Here is a 25,978-nt window from a genome sequence, read left to right on the forward strand (position 1 = left end):
TGTGCTTGTCTGAAGTGGTATCTGAGGAGTATGGGAGGGGGAATGGCAGAAGTAGGAACAAGGATGGGAATGGGAGAAGAGGAAGGAGAGCCTATAATCAATCGGGATGCAAAGTGAATAAATAAATACTTCAATTAATTTAAAAATTCTAGGTGGTATAATGAAGTCTCAGAGGTAATAAGTTAAAGGGCAGGTTCAATCTGACAGGGCTGATTATGTGGATGATATATGAATGTCCAAAAATACCACTCCAAATTCACTGAAGCACAAACACACACTGGGGTGCTGTTTAACTAGCAGTATTCACAGAAACACAAACACACATGTATGTGCTGTTTTATGTACAGCAATAGACAGCTGTTCTATTTTCAGTAACCCTGAAGCTATGCTTCTATTTTATCACTTGAAAAAATTTAAAGAAAAATAAAAAAGAAATCTCAAAAAAAAAAAAATTAAGAATTAGGCAGTAGAAAAAGAAATCTCAAAAAAGTAAGAAAAACTTGTGTTTTCTTAGAAAAGAAAGGGAAACAAAAGTAAGCATGGGGCATATTTATTTATTTTCCTTTTAAAAACTAAATATAAAGTTGTCTGTGTATAATATATTCTGGTTAGTTTTCCCCTCCTCGTCTCTTTTGAAATCCTTCCCTGCTTCCCCCTTTCCAACTCCACATCTTTCCCCCTCTCTTAAGCAAATAAACAGACAAATAAAAAAGACAAAAAGAAGAGCAAAACAAAATAATTAAGCTAACAAACAAACAAAGCAGAAAAAGGAAACAAAGAAAGAATATGAGAAATGCAGAAGCACATGCAGAAGCATACACACACACACACACACACACACACCCGTAAAACACAAACTCAAAACTCAGAATAAATGATGAAAGGACCAGTAAAGTAAGATGTTATGCCTCCCCTCAACACACACACACACATACACACACACACCCGCAAGCATGCATACACACATAACCTTCCAAAACTACCTTTGAGTTTCTTTGTCCATGTACAGCTGGACATGGATTTGCTGTTTTACCTCCCTCTTGTTTTATATCACCCCCCCCCACATACACACACAATCATCATCCCATCAACTCTCGCTATCACCATATCATTTCAACTGCTAGGCTATAAAATATTAAGTGTACTTGTTTTTGTTTGTGTGTGTGTGTGAAAAGGGAAGTGAAAAGGATATGAGAGGACTTTGGGTTGAAGAAAGAATATGATAAAAATATATTGTTTGAAAAATATTTTGAATAAAAATAATTAAATAAAAAAGATTCTTGAGGAAATAAGTGAGGCACACTGAGACATAAAACATCAAAGAAAACGAGATGTTCACTTCTATCTGAGGATCAAATTCACCTCAGCTTAGGGTATTAAGTACTTCCCTTATTCCTGAGAAACATTTGTGTATTGTTAGCACGCAGTTTTTCTAAACTCCAAGGAATGAGGTTCTGACTCTCTTTTTCAGAATATCTTTTTTTTGTGAAAAAATGTTTATTTTCTTGGAGTTTCTGTTACTATGATAAAACAGCATGACCAATAAATAAATAAATAAAATAAACTTGAGGAGGAGACAGTTTATTCTGATTACACTTCTCCCTCACAGTTCATAATACAAGGAAGTGAAGGCAGGAAACTGGAGACAGAAGATGATTAAAAAAAAAGAAAAGAAAGAAAGAAAGAAAGAAAGAAAGAAAGAAAGAAAGAAAGAAAGAAAGAAAGAAAGAAAGAAAGAAAGAAAAAGTCACCGAAGAGTGCTGCTTACTGGCTGCCCCTTCTGTTTTGCTCAGCCTACTTTCTTTTTTTGATTTTTTAATATATTTTTATATTAATCATAGATCATTCACTTTGTATCCCAGCTGTAGCTCCTCCCTCTTTTCCTATCAATCCACCATCCCTCCCTCATCTCCTCCCTGTGCCCTTCCAAGTTCACTGATAGGGGAGGTCCTCCTCCCCTTCCATCTGACCCTAGCTTATCAAGTATCTTCAAGACTGGCTGTAATGTCCGAATCTGTGGCCTAGCAAGGCTGCTCATCTCTCGTGGAGGTCAAAGAGCCAATCATTGAGCTCATGTCAGAAATAATCCATATTCCCCTTACTAGGGAACCTACTTGTATACCTAGCTACCATGGGCTACATCAGAGCAGGGTTCTAGTTTACATCCATACATGGTCTTTGGTTGGAGAAACAGTCTCATAGAAGACCTTTGTGCCCTGATATATTTGGTCCTTGTTGAACTCCTGTTCAGCAGAGTTCAGGGAATCAAATGAAAGAAGGGGGAGTTAGTATGATCAGCCTACTTTCTTAATCACCCAGGAACCACCAGCCTACTTGGTTCCTCCTACACCATTCATCAACTAAGAATTCATGCACCACAGGCTTGTACACAGGACAACCTGGTAGGAGTTTTCTATTGGGTGAGTTTCCATTTCCAAAATGACTCCAGCTTGTGTCAATTTAATATAAAAATGGCCATCAGATTTATTTATTTAGTCATGGTTTAATGTAGATCTGCATGTATGTCTGTGAAGCACATGCATGTCTGCTGCCTGTAAAAGGCAGAGGAGTGCATTGGATCCCCTGGAACTATAGTTGCATACAATTGTTAGCCACCATATACATGCTGGCGATGGAAACTGGGCTTTCTGGAAGAATCATAAGTGTTTCTAACCACTCAGCTATCTGTGTCTCCAGCTCTTCCATACTGCTTTTTCAAGAATATAGAAATAATCTCTCTCTAGAGCAAAGATCAGCCTTGTTTACCTTCTAGCACAATAATAAAATTCCTTTATCTGGGGTTGTTAGGATTATGTTTCCTAAACCAAGAAAGACAATCACCTGCCTGGCCGCCTTCCATGCCCCACAGGATTTTGTGGTTCGGGGAAACCACTGCAAACACCCTGAAGCTCCCCTGTGTGTCATGCTGAGGACAAAGCTCTATCTGTGTAATCCAGGAATCATCTGTCTTCTGTTAAAATCCATAGAGGCTGATGAGAGGAATTGAATTTACAAACTGAGTAAACTTTCAGACATGACATGTTTCTAAATTTAGGTATATTTTTTTTAACACAGTTAACAAAACTGTGTAATGAATCCTCTCTAAAATCTTTTATCAAGAATCAACACATACAAGCGTTGTTCCACTGATAGCCTTTAATATTTTGAAACAGACTTTAGTTGCCATACCACTTGCTACTTAAATATTTCTACATTTAAAAAGAAAAATCACCACAGTATTCCTAAACTTAATTAGAAATAACTGTCTAATGCAACCAAATGAGCAGCCTGATCTCAGATTTCCAATTTTCCTCACAAACGTCTTAAAAAATGAAACAGAAGACAAAGTGAACCTGCCTGAGTATTTTGTCTGAATGTATGTGCACGCACTACAGGCACACCTGGTTTCTGCTGTCGTTAGAAGAGGGCTTCATATCCCTTGAACCTGGGATTACAAACGCTTATGAGCCATATTTTGGCTATCACAAACCAAACTGAGGTCTTCTACAGGAGCAACAAGAGTGCCGCTGATCACTGAGTCCTCATTCTAACCCCACAAGCACTTTTTTAGAAAATTTAGTTCTCTGAATGCAGATGAAGTCAAAGACGATTGAATGATGTTCCTGTCTCCCAAACCCTTGTATCTGCCCAATACTTTTCTTTTTAATCTTTGTTACTTATTTGTTGGAGAATGACAGATGTTTGCCCACAGTTTAGATTCTGTTGGCTACTTTTTAGTTGTATCTATTAAAATGTATCTTGGCTCTTTGTGTTCTCTATAGCTGGATGGGAATGAAAGCTATCTCAGACTCATATCTCTTTCCATTTTATGCAAAGTCGAACTTGAGTGCAGTGTAGTTTTATTCTATTTTTTTTTTCTGTGAGTTTTTCTTGTTTTATTTGGGACCATTGGTCCTTAATTTCAAGATCTGTTAATCCATCTGTCTACAAAATAATATAATTTTGGCATCTCATCTTCATTTATTACCTGATTCAATATAGAGAAACTTTCCCTCAAGAGAAATTGGTATATATAAGAAAACTAAGATAAATGTTAGTATACTCCTCTATTTTCAAATATTAGGTAAATTGAAAGGATTTTAAATTTAATTTAGTTTTGTAATTGCACAAAATATTTACCTCTACTTAGTAGCTTCAACTAATAAGTACAGTGGGAAGATTAACTATCCTGGTTGATCGTTAAGACTTTAAACAAATTTTGTTTTTAACAAATTTGTGCAGTTCAGGTATCAACGTGATTGTGGCCTCATAGAATGAGTTTGGTAATGTTCCTTCTGTTTCTATTTTGTGGAATAGTTTAATCTGGAAACAACCTAGATGTCCTTCAACAGAGGAATAGAGACAGAAAGAGTGGTAGATTCACACAGTAGAATACCAATCAACAATTAAAATCATGAAATTTGCAGGCAAATGGTAGGAACTAGAAATCACCCTGAGTGAGGTAACCCATAAGCAGAAAGACACAAATGATATATTCTCACCTATAAGGGGATATTAGCCACATAATGTTGGATAAACATATTCAAATCCTTAGCATTAAAGAAGCTTAACAAGAAGGAGGACCCTAGGGAAGAGGCTTAATCCTCATTCAAGGCGGCAAACAGGATAGACATCAAAAGTAGGAAAAGACAAAGAAGAGGACAGGAGCCTTCCACAGAGGACCTCTGAAGGACTCTACCCACCAGGGTATCAAAGGAGATACTGAGACTCATAGCAAACTTTGGGCACAGTGCAAAACCTTATGGAAGAAGGAAATAGAAAGACCTGGGGGGGAGGAGGGCAGGAACTCCACAAGGAGAACAATAGAGCCAAAATACCTGGGCCCAGTGGTCTGGCAGAGACTAATACTCCAAGTAAGGACCATACATGGAGAGGACCTAGACCCCCTGTTCAAAGGAAGCACATTGGCTGCTCAGTTTCCAAGTGGGGTTCCTAGTTTGGGGTACAGGGTCTGTCTCTGACATGAACTCAGTGGCAGGCTCTTTGATCACTTCCCCCTGGGGGATGCAGTCTTGCCAAGACACAGAGGAAGATGATGCAGCCAGCCTTGAGGAGACCTGATAAGCTAGGGTCAGTTAGAAGGGGAGAGGGTCCTCCTTTATCAGTGGACTAGGAAAAGGGCATAGAATGAGATGAGAGAGAGTGGATGGGATGAGAAGGAGACAAAGGAGGGAGCTGCAGCAAGGATACAAAGTGAATAAGTTATAATAAATTAAATTAAATAAGTTTGATACTTCTTTTTATATTATAACCTATGAAATATTTTCAAACTTTACCTTAGATTTTTTTAAGTGGATAGCTATTGTAGCACAATCCCTTTTCTTTTTTTAAAAAAATAATTTTTTATTATTTTATATTAATTATAATTTATTCACTTTGTAACCCAGCTGTATCTTCCTTCCTCATTCCCTCACAATTGCACCCTCCCTCATCTCCTCCCATGCCCCTCCCCAAGTTGACTGGTAGAGGAGGTCCTCCTCCCCTTCCATGAGACCCTAGCCTATCAGGTCTCATCAGCACTGGCTTCACCGTAATTACCAGGCCACAAAGGAAGATGGTGCAGCCAGTGCTGATGAGACTTGATAAGCTAGGGTCACATAGAAGAGGAGGAGGACCTCCCCTATCAGTATACTTGGAAAGGGGTAGGGAGGAGATGATAGAGGGAGGGTGGGATTGGGAGGAAAGGAGGGAACGAGCGACAAGTGGGATACAAATTTAATAAACTGTAACTACTATCAAGAAAAATAAAAATACCTATACTCATAAATAAAATATTTTAAAGTAAAAAAAAAAATAAAGCAGCTATGAACACACACACACAAAAAGAAAATATACTCAAAAGCTCCCTTCTCTTCTTTTCTATTGCCCCAACTCTGGCCTAGATGGTTGTTCTAGATTGACATAGAAACACTACTGCATTCTCTGAAGTCTTACCTCTCTGTATACTTATCATGATAATCAATATGTGCCTTAAACATGTTAGGTCTCATCATCCCTGAGCACACAATCCTCTGATATTTAACCGATTATAAAACTGAACATCCTATGAGTAGCCACTGAACTGTATGTCATGTCCTGCAGCCATCAACCACAATATCTGTGACTGCAGCTTCTACTTCCTGCCTTGGAACTCATTCAATTCTGATAACACTAGTTATCTTGTTTGTTTCTTGTGAAAATTCATCGTATTTGAGCTTCAAGTCTTCTACATTTATAATGTTATTACTCCAATACCTATCTATGGTCATTTGCTCATCTTTGCTAATCAGAGTTTATTTTGTATCTGATTCCATCATCAAGGCTGTCTTGAATAAAAGCTCCAGCCAAAGCAACCTTTATTGTACCTCACTTTCAACTCTTATCTGCCCTTCCCCTTCTAGTACTTACAGGGAGTTGACATAGTGTCTTCTTTGGTATGTGGTTCTTTTACTGAAGAGTAGCCACAACAATATGTACTTTGTTTAGTATACTGATTTATGCAATCTTCTAAAGCCTTCCCTGTCACATAGTAGTCACTTTGCTTTATTGTCAGTAAGTGAATGAGTAAAAGAACTTATGAATGTGCAGTATGCTTAGCATGCTTTGTTGATTTTTGCAATTATAACAGACAGAAATACATACAAACTATCTTAATGATAAAAGACCAATGGCTACAAAAAATATTTAAAAATTGCATTCGGTGTAAAGAAAACCTTGGTGCATATCAACTTGAATAATGCCTTCCTTCCAAAAAATAAAATAAAATAAAATGAAGACTCTTGAAATAACTCAATGGCTGGCTCTTTGGCCTCCCCACCCCCCAAGGGAGGAGCAGTCCTGTTAGGCCACAGAGGAGAGCTTTGCAGCCAGTCCTGAGGATACCTGATAAAATAGGATCAGATGAATGGGGAGGAGGTCCCCCTTATCAGTGGACTTGGCAAGGGGCACGGTGGAGAGGAGGGAGGGAGGGACTGGGAGAGAATGAGGGATCGGGACATGGCTGGGGTACATAGTTAATAAAATGTAACTGATAAGAAAAAAATAAAATACAAAAAAAAGAAATAATCATTTGCTTTTTGAGTTTATATAGAGCAGAATTTTATGAAGAATATACATTTTGGAATTTTTTCATGGCATATAAGCTCTTTTTGAATGGTGAAGATGATGATGATTTCAGAGCAGTTATGCTTAACTGCTGAAGAAAGCATTGCTATGTGCTAGAATTAGCTGTATGAGATGGTGATCCCTCTAATTCATAATTTGAAGTGGAAGTCAGAATGAGTATAGTTCTGTGTCATTCACTGAAGTAGTTGGCTCATAATATTTACAGTGCTGTGTGGCTGCATAGAGAGCATTGTTTTGTGCTACATGAATCAAACATGTTTACTTAGTATTCCTTCATAATTACAAACTTGACTGGATTTTATTTGGAAGTAACAAAGATTCTTTCTACCTGCTGTTTCTCAGTTGAGAATATTCAAATTTACCTTAAGAAGACTTTTTAAAAATAAATGATTTATAATTTCACTGGCTCTAATTTACTGTAAGCAAAGCATCATATTAGTAATGTGCTTAATATAAGTTATTAAGTTTCCATTAGACTAAATTACCACCCCTAGAGACCTGCGAAACTACTCTGGATTAATTTGCATCTCTAGTAGCTACACACATCACCTTTTGTAAAGAGCCACAGAGGCATGTGTATGAACACACTTCTCCAAAAATAGGAAATCATCTTATAAGAGATTAAATTCCCAGCTCTGTACAGTCTTTGTAGAAATAATAATTTAAAACATGGTTTCCAGGCAACACATGTCAAAGATTTTTTAATAAACTATACTAGAGCAGAACCCACATTAATTTTCTATTTCTAATTAGAAAATTCTAATTTTCTAATTTTCTATGATCAGTTTAATATAAGGATGCCATTAACTGATTTAATATTAGAAAGCATATAGTAAGAAAGCATAGTAAGTTTTTCTGTGAATCTTATAAACATTGAGGCAGAAATATCTATAGGCTTTACCTCCTCTAGCTTGAAGCAAGGCAGGTGTCAAAGAAACTTAACATGATAGTAATACTTAAAGGCTGGGGAATTTTTTTTTTTTCTGTATGAATGAGGTTTTGTCTAAACACAATGATCTTCTGAGGACAGAACCCAGGTCTTTGACCATGCAAGATGAAGGAGTATTCGGCCACTGAGTCACATCCCTAGCTGATTTTGTCTTCCAATACTAGATCAATGTCATCAATTGATTATGAACTTCATTTTATATGATAACTTGAAAGAATTTTAGAGAGTCAGTTCATTCTCAATAAGCTATAGTAAGAGGTAAATTTGTGCTGGAAATGTGGTTATTGAAAGCATTTGACTGTTAACTAATGAAAACAAGCCTGTGCATATTTTCTAACTGCATATCTGCAAAGCAGATTTATCAACTCAATTTCTCAAGGCTAACAAGGGTATCAGGCTGGATTAGAAGTCAGAAGTCTCTCTATTCCTCAACACACATGATTAACTCACATCTGTTCCCTAGTGCACAACATTAATTTTAGAAGTAATGCTGCAGTATTAGTTTAAATTGACCCAGAAAGGCACTGGATCACCAAGGGCAAAATTCTGTGTTCCCAATTCAATGTGATTCTCAAACCTGAAACATATCATCCATGTCTTCGTCCAAACTATGAAGAATAAGTATATAGGGTGTCAGAAAGCCAGGTCATACGACTTTACTTTTCCTTCCCATCCCTTTTATTCTGTAGTTACAAACTAATTTTTCAAATCTTGCTTCTTTGCTATGTGAACTTTTGGTATTTCTAAAGACCTTCATTTTAAATTGTGGATTGTTTGAAACCAGCAGAAAATGAAAAAAAAGTAAGAAAGGAAATGAAAATTATCTGTAATTCAGTTTAGGTTGTTTAAGGGGAAGCGTGACTGGCTGAAATGAAGAAAATGAATGAAGAAAAATCTTTAAAATCTAAAAAGTAGTGGTGAGTTCTTTGCAGCATTCAGCAAACATGCAACCAGAGCCAAAGCTCCATGAGTGGAATTGGACAGAAAAATTATTCAAGTGATACTTAAGAGAGTGAGACCAAGTTTTTTAATGTGAGTGAATTGATAGGGGATAATATGAACAATAAATGTTGACAGTTCTGTTCACATGTCACAAAGCACAGTGAAAAGAGCTCTGGTCTTTGCACATCAAGGTAAGCAGCAGTATCAAACCCATTTTGTAGCATATACCACCCATATGACCTTGAACACATGCATGACCTGGCTTCTCTGAATGCCAACTCAAATAGAAAATTTGCTTCTGATTATTTTAGAATTGTTTGGAAATTTATGCTTTATAAATAAAATACCCAGTCTGTATGTATAATGTGCTCAGCAGCTAATCTGATTTCTGTCTCTAAACCAAAGCAGGAAAAGGCAACTGGGAATAGAAGGCTAGAACTCAAAGTGAGATGAAGACTGGCCGCGTGAGGCCCCAAGGTGCTGATATTTGGCTTTTGTGTGAGCTTTCCTGGAGAGCGCTGAATAAATATCTACTCACTAACCTTGTCTGAAGAAACCAATGCAGCTGTCTAGCTTAGTGTCCAGCTTAGAAGATTGCATAGGGAAGATAAGTAACTCAAAGGCAGCTGCATCACAACAAAGGCCTGCCTGCCTTCCCAAGCCTCTCCATAAAACTGCTGCTGCTTGGATGGGAGAGTCCTTGTAAATTTTATTCAGGTACTTTTAGGTTTGTTGTTGTTTTCTGAAGACTTGTGAGATTCATTTATTTCCTGAGTTCAAGAGGGAATATTTCAATGTTATTCATGGAGGAAGTAAGATGAGTTAGGAACAAATTTTGATGTGTTTGGCTGGAAACTATCCAAGCCTCAGCACAACTCTGCCCAGGCCTCTGCACTCCTCAGATCAGCCCCATCCATACACTGCTGGTCAAGCTATCTCCTTTCTCTGTGACTTGCCCGAGGTTTCCCTTGGCAAGAGCATGTACCCTGTGTTCTAAGGGTAGTAGCAATGCCAGTTAACAGGTAAGGAAAGTTGCTTTGAGGCAGTAGCTAATGGTGTTTCACTCTGTCCAACTGACTAGGAAAGATCCTATTGAAGTTAGGAGAAGGGAGTGTTAATGAAACTTCTGTTTAGTCAGTTAACAGATTTGCTATTAGCACATTGTGCTGTGATAGAGTACTAGCATAGGAGAATGCAGAGATGCCGCAACCCTCACTACTAAGCTGTAAAACTTTCTAGGATTTACAAATCCAGCTCTGTCTCCAACATGTTTGACCCCAGTTCATACTGCTCAGGTCTCTCTTCCCTGAGACATGTGATCACACAGCTGAAGGGGAACATTCCTATTTCAGAAAGGGAAACTGTGAGAGTTCCTTTTAGAGCATTCATTATAGTGTTTCTTTCTTTCCATTGGGATTTCAGTGTCTACAAACCTGAGTTTTCATGCTCTACAATTCCGGTTTTAAGTTGTAGCAGTTAATGCCGATAAACATTTGGTGAATGTCACTAACATAATTTAATGATTATGACGTGGTTATCACTTCAACATCAGCACCATTTTTAAATTATCATTTTGTAGCAAACTAATAAGAATGCTGCTGAATGGTATTTTATAATTAGCACTTACTCTTCTCCTTTAAATATACTACCAATATTATAAGGCACTTATTAACTTTTGGAGGCAGTGTTTTATGCTTTATCTACAGACTAGTTTCAACATGTGGTCATCATCTTAGTCTCCTAAATTCTGGGATTACAGATAAGAATCATCACATCTGGCTATTTCATTTTTTGTTATATCCATTTTTTTTTTTTTTTTTTTTTAGTCCACAAAGGCTTTTTATTTATGCTTTACATCTCTAGAAAAAAAAAAAATCCCAGGATTTTCCCTCCTGTGTGTTTTCATCTTGCTTCTTCATGGTCCATGATGCCAGCTGAGGTTGTCAGTACAATGAAGCCAAACTGACAGGATGGGAGCAGATTGTTCTGCCATTTTTCTAGGTCTTTGAGTTGCACATCAAATCTAGGGCTGATCACTCCACACTTGTTCAACCTGCCTGTGAGGTTCACAACAATTTTCCCAGCTCTGTGATCATCAGTGATCTCAAATTCACCAATGTAACCGTGCTTCATCATCACAGTTAGGAACCAAACGATGACTTTGGAGCATGGCCTGATGAGGACCTGGCATTTGCCTCTATTCTCAGCATTGTTGATACTCTTGAGAGCATCCGCCAGGACATTCATGCGCACCATGGTGACAGCGCAGAAAGATGGCGGAAAGAGCATATCCAAAATATTTTAAAAATAAGCCTTTTAGAGAATTTTGAAACCTGTGTCTGATCCTATAATAGTTAACAACACTTTTATTTTTTAAGTCACAGAGTCTACAATGCTATGTCCTACTTATTATTGGCTGGCTTAGCCTATTGAAGACACACTAGAGAGCATTGCATTGCTAAGAACACTGACTAAAGTAGGCCTATGATCAACAGGCATAATGATGTTTAATTTGCTGTACTCACATCTGCCAAATATGTGTCATCTAAACAATTTTCTCCAACTTGAGCAAAATAGGAAAGGCCCTTCCCCTAGAGTGTAAACACAAGAGCAAGTTCCTATTTTCTATCTTCCTGTTTCCTTCCCCTTAAGTCAATGCTGCTTCTCAAAGCTGTTATTTTCTTTTTTTTTTGTATTTTATTTTTTTCTTATCAGTTACATTTTATTAACTCTGTACCCCAGCCGTGTACCAATCCCTCATTCCCTCCCAGTCCCTCCCTCCCTCCCTCCTCTCCACTGTGCCCCTTGCCAAGTCCACTGATAGGGGGGGACCTCCTCCCCATTCATCTGATCCTGTTTTATCAGGTATCTTCAGGACTGGCTGCAAAGCTCTCCTCTGTGGCCTAACAGGACTGTTCCTCCCTTGGGGGGTGGGGAGGCCAAAGAGCCAGTCATTGAGTTCCTATTAGAAATAGTCCTTGTTCCCCTCACTATGGGAAACCAATTGGTTACTGAGCTACCACAGGCTACATCTGAGCAGAGGTTCTAGGTTACATTCATACATGGTCCTTGGTTGCATGTCAGTCTCAGAAAAGACCCTGTGCCCAGATATCTTTGGTCCTTGTGGAGCTCCTATCCTTTCCTCATCAGACTAACTCCCCTTCTTTCTTATGATTCCCTGTACTCTGCCAAAGGTTTGGTCTTGAGTCTTTGCTTTGAAAACACTGCTAGTTAGAGTCTTTCCAATGCGCTCAGTAGACTCCTGTCATACGTTCAATGCACATCCCATCTGTCATTCTAAATGAGAATTGATCATCTTACCCCATGTCCACTCTCTTGATTATCTTTTTTAGGTGTACAGATTTCATTATGTTTATTATATCAAAGCTGTTATTTTCAACGTTTCTTTTTCTTTCTTTCTTTCTTTTTCCCTAACTCTTAACATGGGTGGTAAAAATTGATCAGGTTATATGTTCCTTACAAAAATATGAACCTTGTTTTTCTGAAGATGTCACTATTTGTAGTCTAGTAAGCCACTTTCTGTGATAAGAATTCTGTTTATCAAGAGGCACCTCTATTCTCTTCCTTATGACTAGATGATAGTCTCACTAGACTAATCTTTCAATGAGCCTGAGCTTAGAACAATTTCAGGCATTCACAGCACACATTGCTTTTCACAGGAGAAGAGATTAGGCTTTTTCATAATAGCTTCTTTTGGATTGAAAAAGAATTTCCACAATGGAGAAGAAAACCACATGAGGATATATAAGCAACAGTAGTTTTGTGTAGGGTTTAATAGTATTTTTGTTTTGAGGTTTTTATAGTTTTGGTCAGGAGCATGAAGAAACCATTACACAAACCAGCCAGTATTTATTTTCCTGTAAAAGCTGTGCTGATTATCCTGAGGATTTATTGATATCTTTAGAATAATCCATTTTTAGCACATTTCAGCCAACCAGGTAACCTTCCATAAAGATTTGCAGTTGGTTTACCAGGTTCTATAATGAAAGAACTCATAACATCTGAAACCACAAATCCTAAACTGAATTCCTGTTACTTTAGGTAAATGCTTAATTGCATGGGCCTTGATTCCCTTATTTGTAGCGTGAAAAGTTTGTAGCATTAAAAGATTACATGTATTAAACATTGATGCAGTGTTCTACAAACAAACCAGACCAATAAACAAAATTCATCTTCACTTCTGTATATTTAATGTCTGCATGATCAGAGAAACTTCTATAAATATATAGTGTAGGACTAAAATAAAATGCTACATAGACAACATCATATTCCAACATGATTGTGTGACAGAGATGTTTTATCTTGTGTAACAAAAGACCAAAATTTAGAAAGACAACTACACTATAAAAGGACTTGTGCTCAAATTTTCTGTGTACCTCCCTCTATCCTCTTCTTTACAGTTTGATTTTGCAAAGCTGACACCCTCATGGTCACAAGATAATTGAATGAATAAAGAATTTCAACTAATTTCTTTGCTCATATATTGAGAGTCAAAATTGTTTCTCTAGTAAAAGCAATTGCCATACAAACTTATGTTCATGAGTTGGATCCTTAGAACCTATTTAAAACATTACTTCAGTGATGTACATCTCTGATACCAATACCCTATATTGAGATGTGAGGAAAGGAAAGGAGACCTTGACAGAAGCATATGGACCAGATGACCTGGGGTAGAGTGACTCTACAACAAAAACAGAAAGTGGTACCATTTCTATGCAAAGGGGAAGGCCAGAATCTTTGCCCATATATAGACCATGGCATGCACATAGTTAATTTGGTAAGTCATTAATTTGCCAAAACTGTCCCTCAACCATAGCCTAACTAGCCTATCATTGGAATGCTAAGAACCCTTCATAAGTGAACTGACATTTTGCAGTGAAAAATGAAGGTTCAATAACAGTAGAAAGCAGTACTAAAGCACAGAATTACTGGAATCAAAATGTATGTTTTACTGTTGCTAAGTCAAACAATTATGTTAAATCTATTCTTTTTGTTAGCATTTAAAGATATATTTACAATTTGTACATAGATTGTCTTAGTATTATTTTAACGAAATAATTTTTAGAACTCAAATTGAAATTAAATTTAACATTTCTCAAGTAATTGACATATGTATTTAAAATACATTGTAGCCTTTGATTTGGTAGATTTCTTGATTTTTTTTCCAAATGTCATTAATCCACTTTCATTCACTTTTTGAACACAGTGCTGTGGTTAAATATTTTACTACATGTAAATGCATGTGTATTTGTAATAGTATTTTGATCTGAACTTGCTTTCATTCTTTCAGTAAATATTGCTTCAGCAGGGAAACATGGTGGTGAGGTTACACTAAAGTCTGCATTATAGACTTGGAATCGTCAAGACAGGCAGCCAGCTGTATGACATACATGTTTTATATAGAGGGATGATGTTATGTCTTCTTATGCAATCTTTGTCAGCATTTTTATGACTTGACTATCTTCCAAATCTAAGCCTTATGGATATTATTCAAAGCTTTGTAAATAGTTAATTATAACTATAATCTGATGTCATCACTGAGAAATTATCTTAAAAATCTACTCAAGCTATAATTAGTTTAAAAGTCGGAAACCTAACCCTAGGACAAAGTAGATATCCATATGGGAATGGCCATGGAAAGCATTGAGAATTCTATTCTTCTCCAGTACTTATCTGAAGATATCCCATAATGAGTTATTTCAGGGGCAGGTCAATAATTACCTCTAATGAAAGACATTGGATGTGGATTCCATAATGCAATCATGGAATCATAATGTATTTGTCTAGTTCATTTCTATTTAAGAATCTGAGACCATATTAGCATTTCCTCTATATGTTTTCATTTCTGATGATGTATTTCTAGAGTGTGATCCCATGTACATACAAGCAATACAACAATACTAAAATTTCAACTCACCTTTTTATATACTGGAAGCTAAACCTAAGGCCTTATATATGCCAGAGAATCATTCTGTCATTCAGCTATATCCTTCGCCCTGAACATTCCAAATCAGGTCATTAAAACTATTCATGGAGAAGAAAATCCTTGAGTGATGATTCAGAGCAAGAGAAAATTAAAATGATATGTGTCCACTTCCCATGTGTCTGCCAAGAAATTTTGTATATCCCAACAGATTTTACAATTCTAATTGGTTCCATGTTGAGTAATAAGAAAAAGTAAGACAAAAGAAAAAAAAAAAAAAGACTTAAACTTTTTAAATAGAGTGCCACAAAACTGCCCATATGAAATCAAAATTCATATAAAAGTTTGAATGGGCACTTAGGGGAGAAAGATTAGTAAAATTTATACTTTAAGTTTGTCGTAAATTCAAGCCATATTGTCAACCCAGTTAATTGCATGTGTGTGCACATAGTGTAAAATATCCCAGAAGGAACTGTGCTATATTAAAGAAGCACAAAGACAAAAATAGGAAAACACTATGCAAATTCAAGTAAAGGTAGACCAATAGATGAGATAGTTTATATATATATATATATATATATATATATATATATATATATATATATATATATATATATATATATTTCTTTGTCAAAATCAAAATTTTTTCATAGGAGTTCTGCATCCTTCCACTGTCACTGCCTAAGTGGAGTTAATTATTTCAAATTAATCTTATTCAAGCCTAGAAATATGTAAGTATAAGAAACTTTGATGCTGTGCATTCCATGCACATTGAATGCTAGAATGACAAGCTCTTTCTTTCCCTAAAGTAGATCTCTGTCGTAGGTTTCAGGGTCTATATCTGGGTGAAATTGATGATTACTTTTCTTCTCTAGGAGCATTCAAGACCTTTCCAGTACCAGGAATGCTAGCTAGTAGAAGTGACATTTCTAGTTGAGCACCAGCTTTGTATCTCCATGTTCAATGACATTAGTTATTTGCAAATCCCATATACTAGCACCGCGATAGTGGGTGACTTTAATACCCCACTCTCACCAATAGATTGGTCATCCAAACAAATATTTTAAAAGTATACTAGAGTTACATAACATCATCAACATCGTAATAATCTAAAAGATCTACATGGCATTCAACCCATACAAAATAATACACTTTCTTCTCAGAAGCCCATGGAAATTATTCTAAAATTAACTACACAGTAGGAGAAAAGAAAGTATCAACAGATAGAAAAAAATTAAATAATACCCTGTGTCCTATATGACCACCAAATATCAAAGCTGGCCATCAATAGAAATAGAAACAGTAAATAAACAAACTCATAGGAGATGAACAACACAATAATGAGTGAAAATTGTGTCAAAATAGAAATCAGGAAAATAGAAACTCTTTAGAACTAAATAAAAATGAAAACAGTATACACAAGCTAATGGGACACAATGAAGGCAGTTCAAGAGGCATCTTTATAGCACTGTTTACATAAAAAACTGGAGAAATATCATAAAAAATAACTTAATGACATACTACAAAGATCCAGAAAAAGAATTACACAAAAGGTGTATATTTGAATAAATAATCAAACTCAGGGCTGAAATCAATATAATGTAAACAAACAAAAACAGTACAAAGAATCAATAAAAAAAGTTTTTTTGACAAAGCCTTTAACCAAATTAACCAAAAGATGGAGAGAAGATCCAAACTAATAAAATTAGAGAAGAAAAGGGAGACATTACAACTGATACTGAGAAACTACAAAGCATTAAAACATACTTTAAAAATCTTTATTCCATGAAACTAAAACATTTAAAAAACTGGAAGAATTTTTTTTATTTTGACCTTCCAAAATTAAAGCAAAATGAAATAAACATATTAAACATATCCAAAACTCCTAGTAATATGGAAGCAATGATTAAAAATTTCCCAACTGAAACAAATGTCCATTGCCAGATGGATTCAGTGAAGATTTCAACCATATCATCAAGGACGTAGTAACATCAGTAGTCCTCAAGTTATTCCACAAAATAGAAAACAAAGGAACATCTCACATATCTTTGAATGCTATCATCATTACCATAATGCTTTGTTTTATTTTAAAATCTGGCTATAATAAGATTATATGTCTACATATATGTATATATTTGTACATATATGCATGTTACATTCAAATTATAGTGTCTACCATTATCATGATACATGAGATTCATGTGGATTAATTAATAATTGATAATGTTATGCAAGTGTAAAGTGAGAAGGGGCGAAGGGTCCCACCCATAGCTGAAATGCTATTGCCAATTTATATGTGCTGGGAGTGGAAGAGTCAGTTCTCTTTAAAGATGTGGTCCCTGATAGGCCAGCCATGTTCCAGTGGATGGCTACATACCACAGACTACACACCACACACCGAAGAGTACATAGGCAACTCATTTGGGACTTAAATAGTTTTTGTGAAGAGAACACAAAGTTGGGTGGCTATGGAATCGGTTTGTATTTGGGAGAAGTTGAAAGAGAAGGTTAAAATGACCAAAATACATCATATGAAATTCTAACCGAAATTAAAAATGAAAACAAGTGTCATTGGTTTAATAGATACAAATTTCATGAATCACATTACCTATATTAAAACAGAAATATTCAGATGCTAAAAAAACAAGTTTCTTCTATTTTATTAATAAAGAGTGAATAATTGAAACTGGAGCTTGTTGTCACATGGCCTGTGCCCCCAGCTCCTGATTGAAAATTAGAGTTCACACTGGTGGAAGCAGTTGGGAGGTGCTCACTTACTTGTTTTTTACAGCTTCTTGCCATCTATTCTTTTTGACAGGCTATTTAAACATGTAAGCAAGCTTCAAAAGACCAAAAATGGCTGCATGTTACAGTTTTTCTCCTTCAACGAGGCTTCAAATGACATAATTATCACTTTCATGTACAGCTTTCCCCTCTTGGTATGATTTTTAAGGATTCTATCTGACCACAAATAAAGCAATATTCATGACATCAATCCATGATTGTGGATATCAGTCATATTTATCATGGCATAGATTTTAATTGAGAATAATTTGGCACTACCAAAAGTTTTTTAAACACAAGCTGGTCACCTATCATTATTTATTTACATCCAACTAAAGGTTTGTATATGAAATTTTGTAGTCAGGTCATATGCCTTTAAATAGAAAGGCAAAACAGAGAAATGGAACATTTTGTTGACAGGTAAATGTGAATCAATCTGGCTTCATTCAAAGGAAAATAATCAAGCTCTTTTCAAATAATATAAAATGCAGAATGATTGCATGCCAGCAAGGAGGGGCCTTATCAGCATCCCTTCTCTGAGAGTGATTGCTGCTCTAGCTGGAGGAGCATTTGCAGCGCTTATCTTGTGACTTCCCTGCAGTCCTGGGTGGTTGGTAGCGGTTGATTTTTACTGGGTTTCTGTTCTCTCATTTCTTTCCTCCTTCAGTGCAAATTAGTTTCCCAAATCTACATTCAGCCATCATTCTCTTATCAGTTGTGGGAAAGGATAATTATTTCATTATTGGTTTTGAGCAGTCTTTCATATTAAGTAGTGCATCTCTGGTTTCAGGCAGACATTTAATGGGCTCTCTATTTGTTTTATTTGTCTCATCACCTTAATCAAAGCCCCATGAGACAGAGTACTTTATAGTAACAAACAAGAATAAAAGGAAATTATGAATTGCTGCTTCCTCAGAAAGTGTGGTATTCATTACAAATTCCTGATGGGATTGAAACCAGGTTGCTTTCAAACATTATGAAAAACCTTTTAATAACCAAGATGTCTGGCTTTCTGGTCCCTTATTAGCCAAGCACCTAAGAACCATCCTTTGGGAACCTGCGGTTTGTTGTATTGTACTGCTGTGGTTAGTTCAGGATTTTCAGCTTCTCTTTTTATATGAGAAATTCCCTCTGCCTTCTCCAAACGCTATTATTTTATCTTTGAGTGTTTCATTCTTTGTTGCATAGAAATAAATATTAAATTTCTGCTTTCCTAAGATGACACTTTCCTGGCTTCCTGGAATGAGAAACCATTGTACAGTGGGGATGTCCTCTCATTTAGAGATCCAGATAAGTCAAGTAGCTCGATAACCCGTTTCATGCTGTCCTGGCACCACTTGGGTCATATTTTAATGTTATCCAAAGCACTACTAAAATTGACTCAGCTCTTTAAGTGAGTTCAGCAATAATTGGACAACTAGTCTTGTTTCCCTTTGAAAGGCAAATCAAATATTCTGTTGACTGGCCCATAAAAAAATATTTTTAGCATCCACCTATGAGAGAAAACATGGCTCTAACCAAGAATTTGCAAATATGTCATGGCACTAGGAAACTAACACCTGAGTATTGACTAAGGGTATACTTGCTATATCCAGTTTGCCAATATCCATCAACAATGAGATTGTGTATGCCAGATGGTCCGAAATTTTACTTTTGATTATTAATATATCAGGATGTTTAGCACAACATTAATTGAAATTACTCTAAACTAAAAATAATCCAATGTCAATCAGCAGGGAAGTACATCCAGAAAGTATGTAATATCAGCAGATACTTGACAAAGTACAACACGAATGTACCCAAACATAATGTTCATGCAGTAAGCTTGACATAAAACAACAGATATTTTAGTTTCATGTTAAACATCTCTCACAGACTTTTATGTTTGAACATTTGGTCTTTAGCTAGTTGAGTTGTTTTGTGAGATTGTGGAACACTTAGAACAGTAGTTCTCTACCTATGCTTCATGGCCCTTTGGAGGCTGCATACCTTTTATCCAGCATTTCAAATATTTACATGATGATTAATAACAGCAGCAAAATTACAGTTATGAATTAACAACTAAATAATTTTATGGTTGTGGGTCACCACAACATGAGAAATTGTATTTAAGAATGATAGCATTAGGAAAGTTGAGAACCACTGCTGTAGATTATAAGGTCTGTCTCAGAGATATAGAATCTGAAGGAGTGGCCTTTTATTATTGGTAGAGGTTGGCCCCAATATAGCGCCCACCCAAAGTCTCTCTCTCTGCTTCTTGACATAGTAAGATGCAGGCAACTACCTCCCACTCCACTACCGCGGACTCAGCCACTTCAGCTACTTTGATTTCCCTTTCATGATAGAGTATACATTCTCAAACCATGAACCAGAGTAAATTCCTCTTTAAATTGTTTCTTGACTTTGACTTAGTTTATATAAAATACAAGTGACAAATCAACAAGGAAGAATGAAATTTATATAATATTCACAGTATCTCTAAACAATAGAGTAGAACATTGAGAGAGTACTGTTTGCTTTAGAGAAGAGGAAAGAATGTTGGTGAGAGCTGATGTGAGGTCTGCAATGCCAAGAATATTTTCTTCTTTATCTGTGTACATGTTAGCCTGCCATTGGCTTATGTGTTTCCTTGTTTATGTGTGTTTCTACAAATGTTTATCCTTTTATTTTTTGACAAAAGGCACCATGAATTTGTATTTTTTTTCAAATTTTATTTTATTTATTTACATCCCAAGGGTGAAACCTCCTTCCTCTCCTCCCAGTCCTACCCTTCCCCTCATTCCTCCTTCCCCTCTCCTTTTTCCCCAGGAAAAGGGAAGCCTCCCTCTCCCCATATCAACTCTTGCTGGCACATTAAGTAACATCTGGACTGAGCATATCCTTATGCCCTGAGGCCAGGCAAGGTAGCACTGCCAGCTTTTAATATTCTTTCTTTGTTCTGTGAATTTAGTGTTTTGATTATTATGTGACTGGAGGAATTTCTTTTCTAGTCCAAACTACTTGATGTTTTCTAATCTTCTTGTATGTTTATAGGCATTTCTCTCTTTAAGTTGGGGAAGTTTTCTTCTATGATTTTGTTCAAAATATTTTCTGGGCTTTGGAACTTGGAGTCTTCTTCTTCTGTTTTTATTATTCTTAGGTTTGGTCTTTTTGTATTGTCCCAGATTTCTTGGATGTTTTGTGTAAGGAACTTTTCAGATTTAATTTTTTCTTTGACTATTGTATCAATTTCTTTAATCGTATCTTCTACGCTTGAGATCCTTCCATCTCTTGCATTATGTTATTGATGATTGTGTCTGTAGTTTTTGTTCTCTTCCCTAGGTTTTCCATCTCCAGGCTTGCCTTGGATTGTGCTTTTTATTGCTTCTATTTCCATTTTTAGGTCCTGAACAATTTTATTCATTTCCTTCTCCTGTTATGTTGTATTTTCTTGTATTTCTTTAAGGGAATTACTCAGTTCCTTCATGTTTGATTGTATTTTCCTGGTTTCTTTAAAGGATTTACTCAATTCCTTGACCTGTTTGGTTGTATATTCCTTACAGTTCTTTAAGTGATTTATTTTTTAAGGCCCCTCATTTAAATAACCTCAGATTTAAGATTGTTTTCTTGTACTTCCAGTGTGAGAGTAGCCTCAGGACTGGATGTGGTAGGATAGGTGGGTTTGGTGGTATCATATGGGCCTGGGTTTTGTTACTGGTGTTCTTGTGCTGACCTCAAGCTATTTGGTTGACACTGTTATTGGCAGGCATGGTGGTCTATGATAGTAATGCATCTCTGGGGTTGTTAGGTAGACTTCATGGTCCCAGATGGCCACAGTCCTCTGTTTTTCTGCTATTCCCTGATCCGTGCTGGTATCTGGTGCCTCAGATTGGGGTTGGTACCAGGAAATGGTGCAGGTTTATAACTGGGTTGTGGGGCACACAAGGGAAGTGGTGCACAGCGGGCCGTGGGCAGACCTGGCCATTGTTGCTGGCAGGATGTAGCAGGGCAGTGGGGGATGGGGGCTCTTACTTTCTGCTCTCTGATCTGTGTTGGTCTTGGGGACTGCAGATAGTGGTGAATCCCTAAATGTTTATCCTTTAACAATTCAGATTTTGATTGTATATTTTTAAAGACTCAGGTTTCTAAAAAGGACTTTATTGTTTGTACATACTGTCACATTTATTATGAAAACCTTGCACTATAGTAATTTTCATTATTGTTGAAGACTTTTTTTCTAAGTTTATATCTCGTGATTAAAATCTGTTTCATTACAAAGCAGATGAAATATAAAGTAAGGTGTTATCTCTTGTCATTAAGATAACCATGCTTTAAACCACAGGATCTATCCCACTAAAAGAAAGTCATTGTGATTAAAGAATGACATTTCTATAAGACAGACAAAGGGTTTGTCAATCTTGTTAGTCTTTTCAAAGAACCAACACTGCTTTCACTGATTTCTTGATATGGCTCTTTTCATTTCTATTTCATTAACTTCAGCTATAAGTTTTATTGTTTCCTCCTTTTTACAATTTTTAGATGTTGTTCTTGGTTTTTCAAGTTCTTTGGGTTCAGTATTAACTTATTAATATGTGCTCTCCCCAACTTTTAAATTTAGGCACTTAGTGTTATAACATTTCCTCTTAGGACTTCCTTTCTTGTCTCTCACATATCCCAGAGTTTTAATTTTCATTTTATTCTATCAAATATTTAAATTCCCTTCTTATTTTTTTCTCTTGATCCAAACATCATTCAGCAGTGTGTTGGTAAACTATCATGAGTTTGTGTATTTTCACTGACATTTCAAATGTTGATATCTAACTTTATTACTTTGTGGTTAAATAATATGTAGAGCTCTTAATATTTTTTTCCAGTATTCCTATATTTATTGAGACTTGCTTGTATCCTAATATGTGGCAATTTATAGATAAATTAAAAGGAGCTGCTAAGAAGAATGTGAACGCTTTAGTGTTTGGGTGGATTGTTCTGCAGATTTCTTTTTGGTCCATTTGATTCATGATGTCATTTAGATTCTGAATTTTTGTTTATTTAGTTTTTGGCTGGATGATCTCTTTGTTAGTTAATTGAATATGGAAGTCATCTACTATCACTCTTCAGGATCAGTCCACAATTTTACATCTAATATGCTTCTGTCATAAAACTGGATTCCTTTGTTTTCATATGCAAAATGATTAGAACTGTGATATACTCTGGTCAGGTTTTTGTTTTGTTTTTTTGTTTGTTTGTTTGTTTGTTTGGGTTTTTTGTTTTGTTTTGTTTGGTATAAAGTGTCCTTACCCATTTCTCCTGACTAGTTTTGGTTTGAAGTCTGTTTTGTTAGAATAACTACCCTTGCATGTTTCTGTGCTAAGTTTATACACAAATCTCTGTAAAGACAATAACTAAAGAAAATATTCACAAGCAAATATAAATAAAAGGAATTGAAAGCTTTCTAATGAAATGTCCTTGCTGTATAATATTAACTACTTTAAAAGGTAATTGCTACTTGTGCTAATATAAAATGTGCTTTAAAATCACATGCTGTTTCTAAATCAAAAAAGGTATTGATACTTTGAAATAAGGCTGGTAATAGAAATACACTCCAGGAAGTAATTGTTTAGCATATGAAAGAGAAGAAAACAGAATATAAAATAAATATCAGTATTTATGTTAATGAACCTTTCTTCAGATGTAAAGTGATTTACTTACTACATTTTATATAGTAGACATGAATCACTAATGATGCATGGAAATTTCAGATTGTAATAGAAAAACATAGTATAGGATAGACAAAACTATACTGATAAATGCAAAACAGTTTACTTATCAAAATTTAAATCCAAAATAATTTGATTTACTTCATTTAAGAAAATGACAATGGTCTTTCGACACATATATGTTAAATGAAATGTTATGATATGGACACCCGTATTTCTTGGAGGATATGGGGACTTAAGTTTAAAATCAGAGTATAGCAAAAACTTTAAACTTTCTATGTACACATTTGAATACTGCATGCATTATCTGGCTTGATTTTACCTCTGAGTGGACAGATGTGACAGATTTTGTTTCTTTCAGTTACAATTATCAGTCAGAACATTTGCATACATCAGAGAAATCAAAGAACCTTTACCATTAAGGCATTAGTATGTTTGGGGCTTAATTCTCTCACTACACTGTTTTAAAAACAGCTGTAGGAAGCCTACTTCATGTAAATCATTGCCTGTAAAAATCACTGACTTCTGCCGTTGAGAATTTTTAGTACCATATTTTACTCAATGTTTAGAAAAGAAAACAAAATGGTAACTATTAATAAGCCATCATTTAGTTCATAGGAAAAATAAGCAGTAGACCTAAACATTAAGCATGAATTTAGAGAAATCAGACATTTTATGTTCCTGGATACTGTGAAAAAATACCTTTGTCTCTCTTCTAGCAGACAAACAAGACACTGAACTGATTTTTGCTCTTAAAGTGGTGATTTCATAGATATGACCAGAACCATAGTCAGAACACTCAGGTGAGCAGAACAATGGGCATGATAGTCAGGTGACCGAAATGATGGTCAGAACAGTCAAGTAACCAGAATTATGGTTAGGTCAGCCAGGTGACCAGAGTCGTGATTAAACAGTCAGGCAAAGTATAAAGTGGAAGTTGGTTAATTTTCTAATTTTGTCCACACTGTGAACAATACTTAGGAAACAGCAGGGAGAAATTATGGATTTTGTCTCAAGCTTTATGGTTACTTGGTTCCATATTTCTGGGCATCTAGTAAGATTTTACATTCTGATGGCTGAATATAAGGACAGAGAATGTTGGCACATGGCCACCAGGAAGCAAAATAAAACATGCCTACAATTCATGGATACATAAGTCCCACCTAAGGCATAACATTATATTTATTCAGGATAGATCTATGATTAGTTAATTCTCTTTGGAAATTTACACATACACATTTACACACATCATAAACACAATCTGCACACTTGAACACAACATCATTCGAACACTATGTACATTCATCAGTCAGCTACACCATATACACATTGAAAATATTATACAAGCACATCATACATGTGCACACACATGCACACATAGGAACAGGCACACACACATGCAGTCCCTCCTCACATACACAAAGATATGGTTTACTACATTTTTATTTGCTTCTTAAAATAACCACACAGACCATCAAGCTTGACCTTCATAAATAAAGTAGCAAAGGCTAAAATAATCTCAGGAGGGATAAATCATGCTGTTGACAACAGGGTGACCATAGCTTACAATAATTGCATGTTTTATAAAGGACCAGAATAAAAAATGAATTTGAAAAAAACCCACAAAAACAGTAATCAGTCAGATTTGACTACTGCAAGTATCACGTGTGTTGTATTAACACAGTATCCCCTAAGTATATGCTATCATGATACCCGGAGACTAAAATCCAGGATGGCTTATGGTGGTTTAAGAAGCAAAATAGTTTTCTCTTCTGTAAAACTGTAAGGAGTGGCTCCACCTGGTAAGCTGAATCTACATATAAATATCACTAAAAAGAAAGATGCTTCACCAAGGCAAATTACGTATTAAAGTGATAGAACTGCAATATAGGCAGGTTACAACCCCATGAACTCCAGCTTGGAGCCTCTATTCAAAGCTGTGAAGCACAGCTTGAGGGCTTGATATTCCAAGTCAGGAGGATGTTGGGAATAGGAGAGTACAAGGGTAGCTGAATGCACAGGGTGCAGCTGCCTGCTAGCTGGGTTTACTGCCAGAATTCCACGGCTTATAGGAACAATGGTGATTGACAATAATCAATGAACATTTCAAAATGTCTGATGGACAGAATTTGAATGTACCCAACAGAGTGGCAAAAAAAAGAAAAGAAAAAAATCAAAGGTGATGGATACAACAACTACCATGGTCTGAATATTACATATTATATAGATATATCAAAATCTCACTATGTACTCTGTGGACATGTGTAGATCCTATCTATAAATGAAGTATATGTGAGTGGATATAATTTTATTTGAAAAACAGGGCAGCTGCACATTTGGATTCCAAAGCCTCATATTCATTTTTAATAAAGGAAACAGATTTGGGTCTGTCCCAAATGCTGAGCCTGATGGCCAACTGTCGGGCAGAGTGAATGGAATTTTATGTAAGAAATGGGAAATAGCAAGAGCTGGAGAGGACAGGAACTCAACAAGGAGAGCAACAGAACAAGAAAATTTGAACACAGGGAACTTCCCAGA

The 25,978-nt window shown here is 35.9% G+C and overlaps 2 protein-coding genes across 6 annotated transcripts in view; one reads left to right on the forward strand and one right to left on the reverse strand.

The window, feature by feature from the left end:
* Ptprd (protein tyrosine phosphatase receptor type D) overlaps window positions 1-25,978 on the forward strand; it is a gene marked incomplete in the record, with an annotated part of 2,622,804 nt that overhangs the window by 1,655,946 nt on the left and 940,880 nt on the right.
* On the reverse strand, window positions 10,861-11,288 carry LOC129693250 (40S ribosomal protein S15a-like). Its single transcript, XM_055629979.1, has one exon. It carries the CDS (start codon window positions 11,270-11,272, stop codon window positions 10,919-10,921), a length of 354 nt encoding a protein of 117 aa, XP_055485954.1. The 5' UTR covers window positions 11,273-11,288; the 3' UTR covers window positions 10,861-10,918.

The sequence above is a fragment of the Psammomys obesus genome, unplaced genomic scaffold (genome assembly GCF_907164565.1).
Source record: "Psammomys obesus unplaced genomic scaffold, mPsaObe1.curated_primary_1811, whole genome shotgun sequence".
NCBI classification, from domain to species: domain Eukaryota; kingdom Metazoa; phylum Chordata; class Mammalia; order Rodentia; family Muridae; genus Psammomys; species Psammomys obesus.

Excerpts from the sequence above, each read along its gene's own strand:
- LOC129693250 (XM_055629979.1), bottom strand. The coding sequence starts at position 11,272 with ATGGTGCGCATGAATGTCCTGGCGGATGCTCTCAAGAGTATCAACAAT.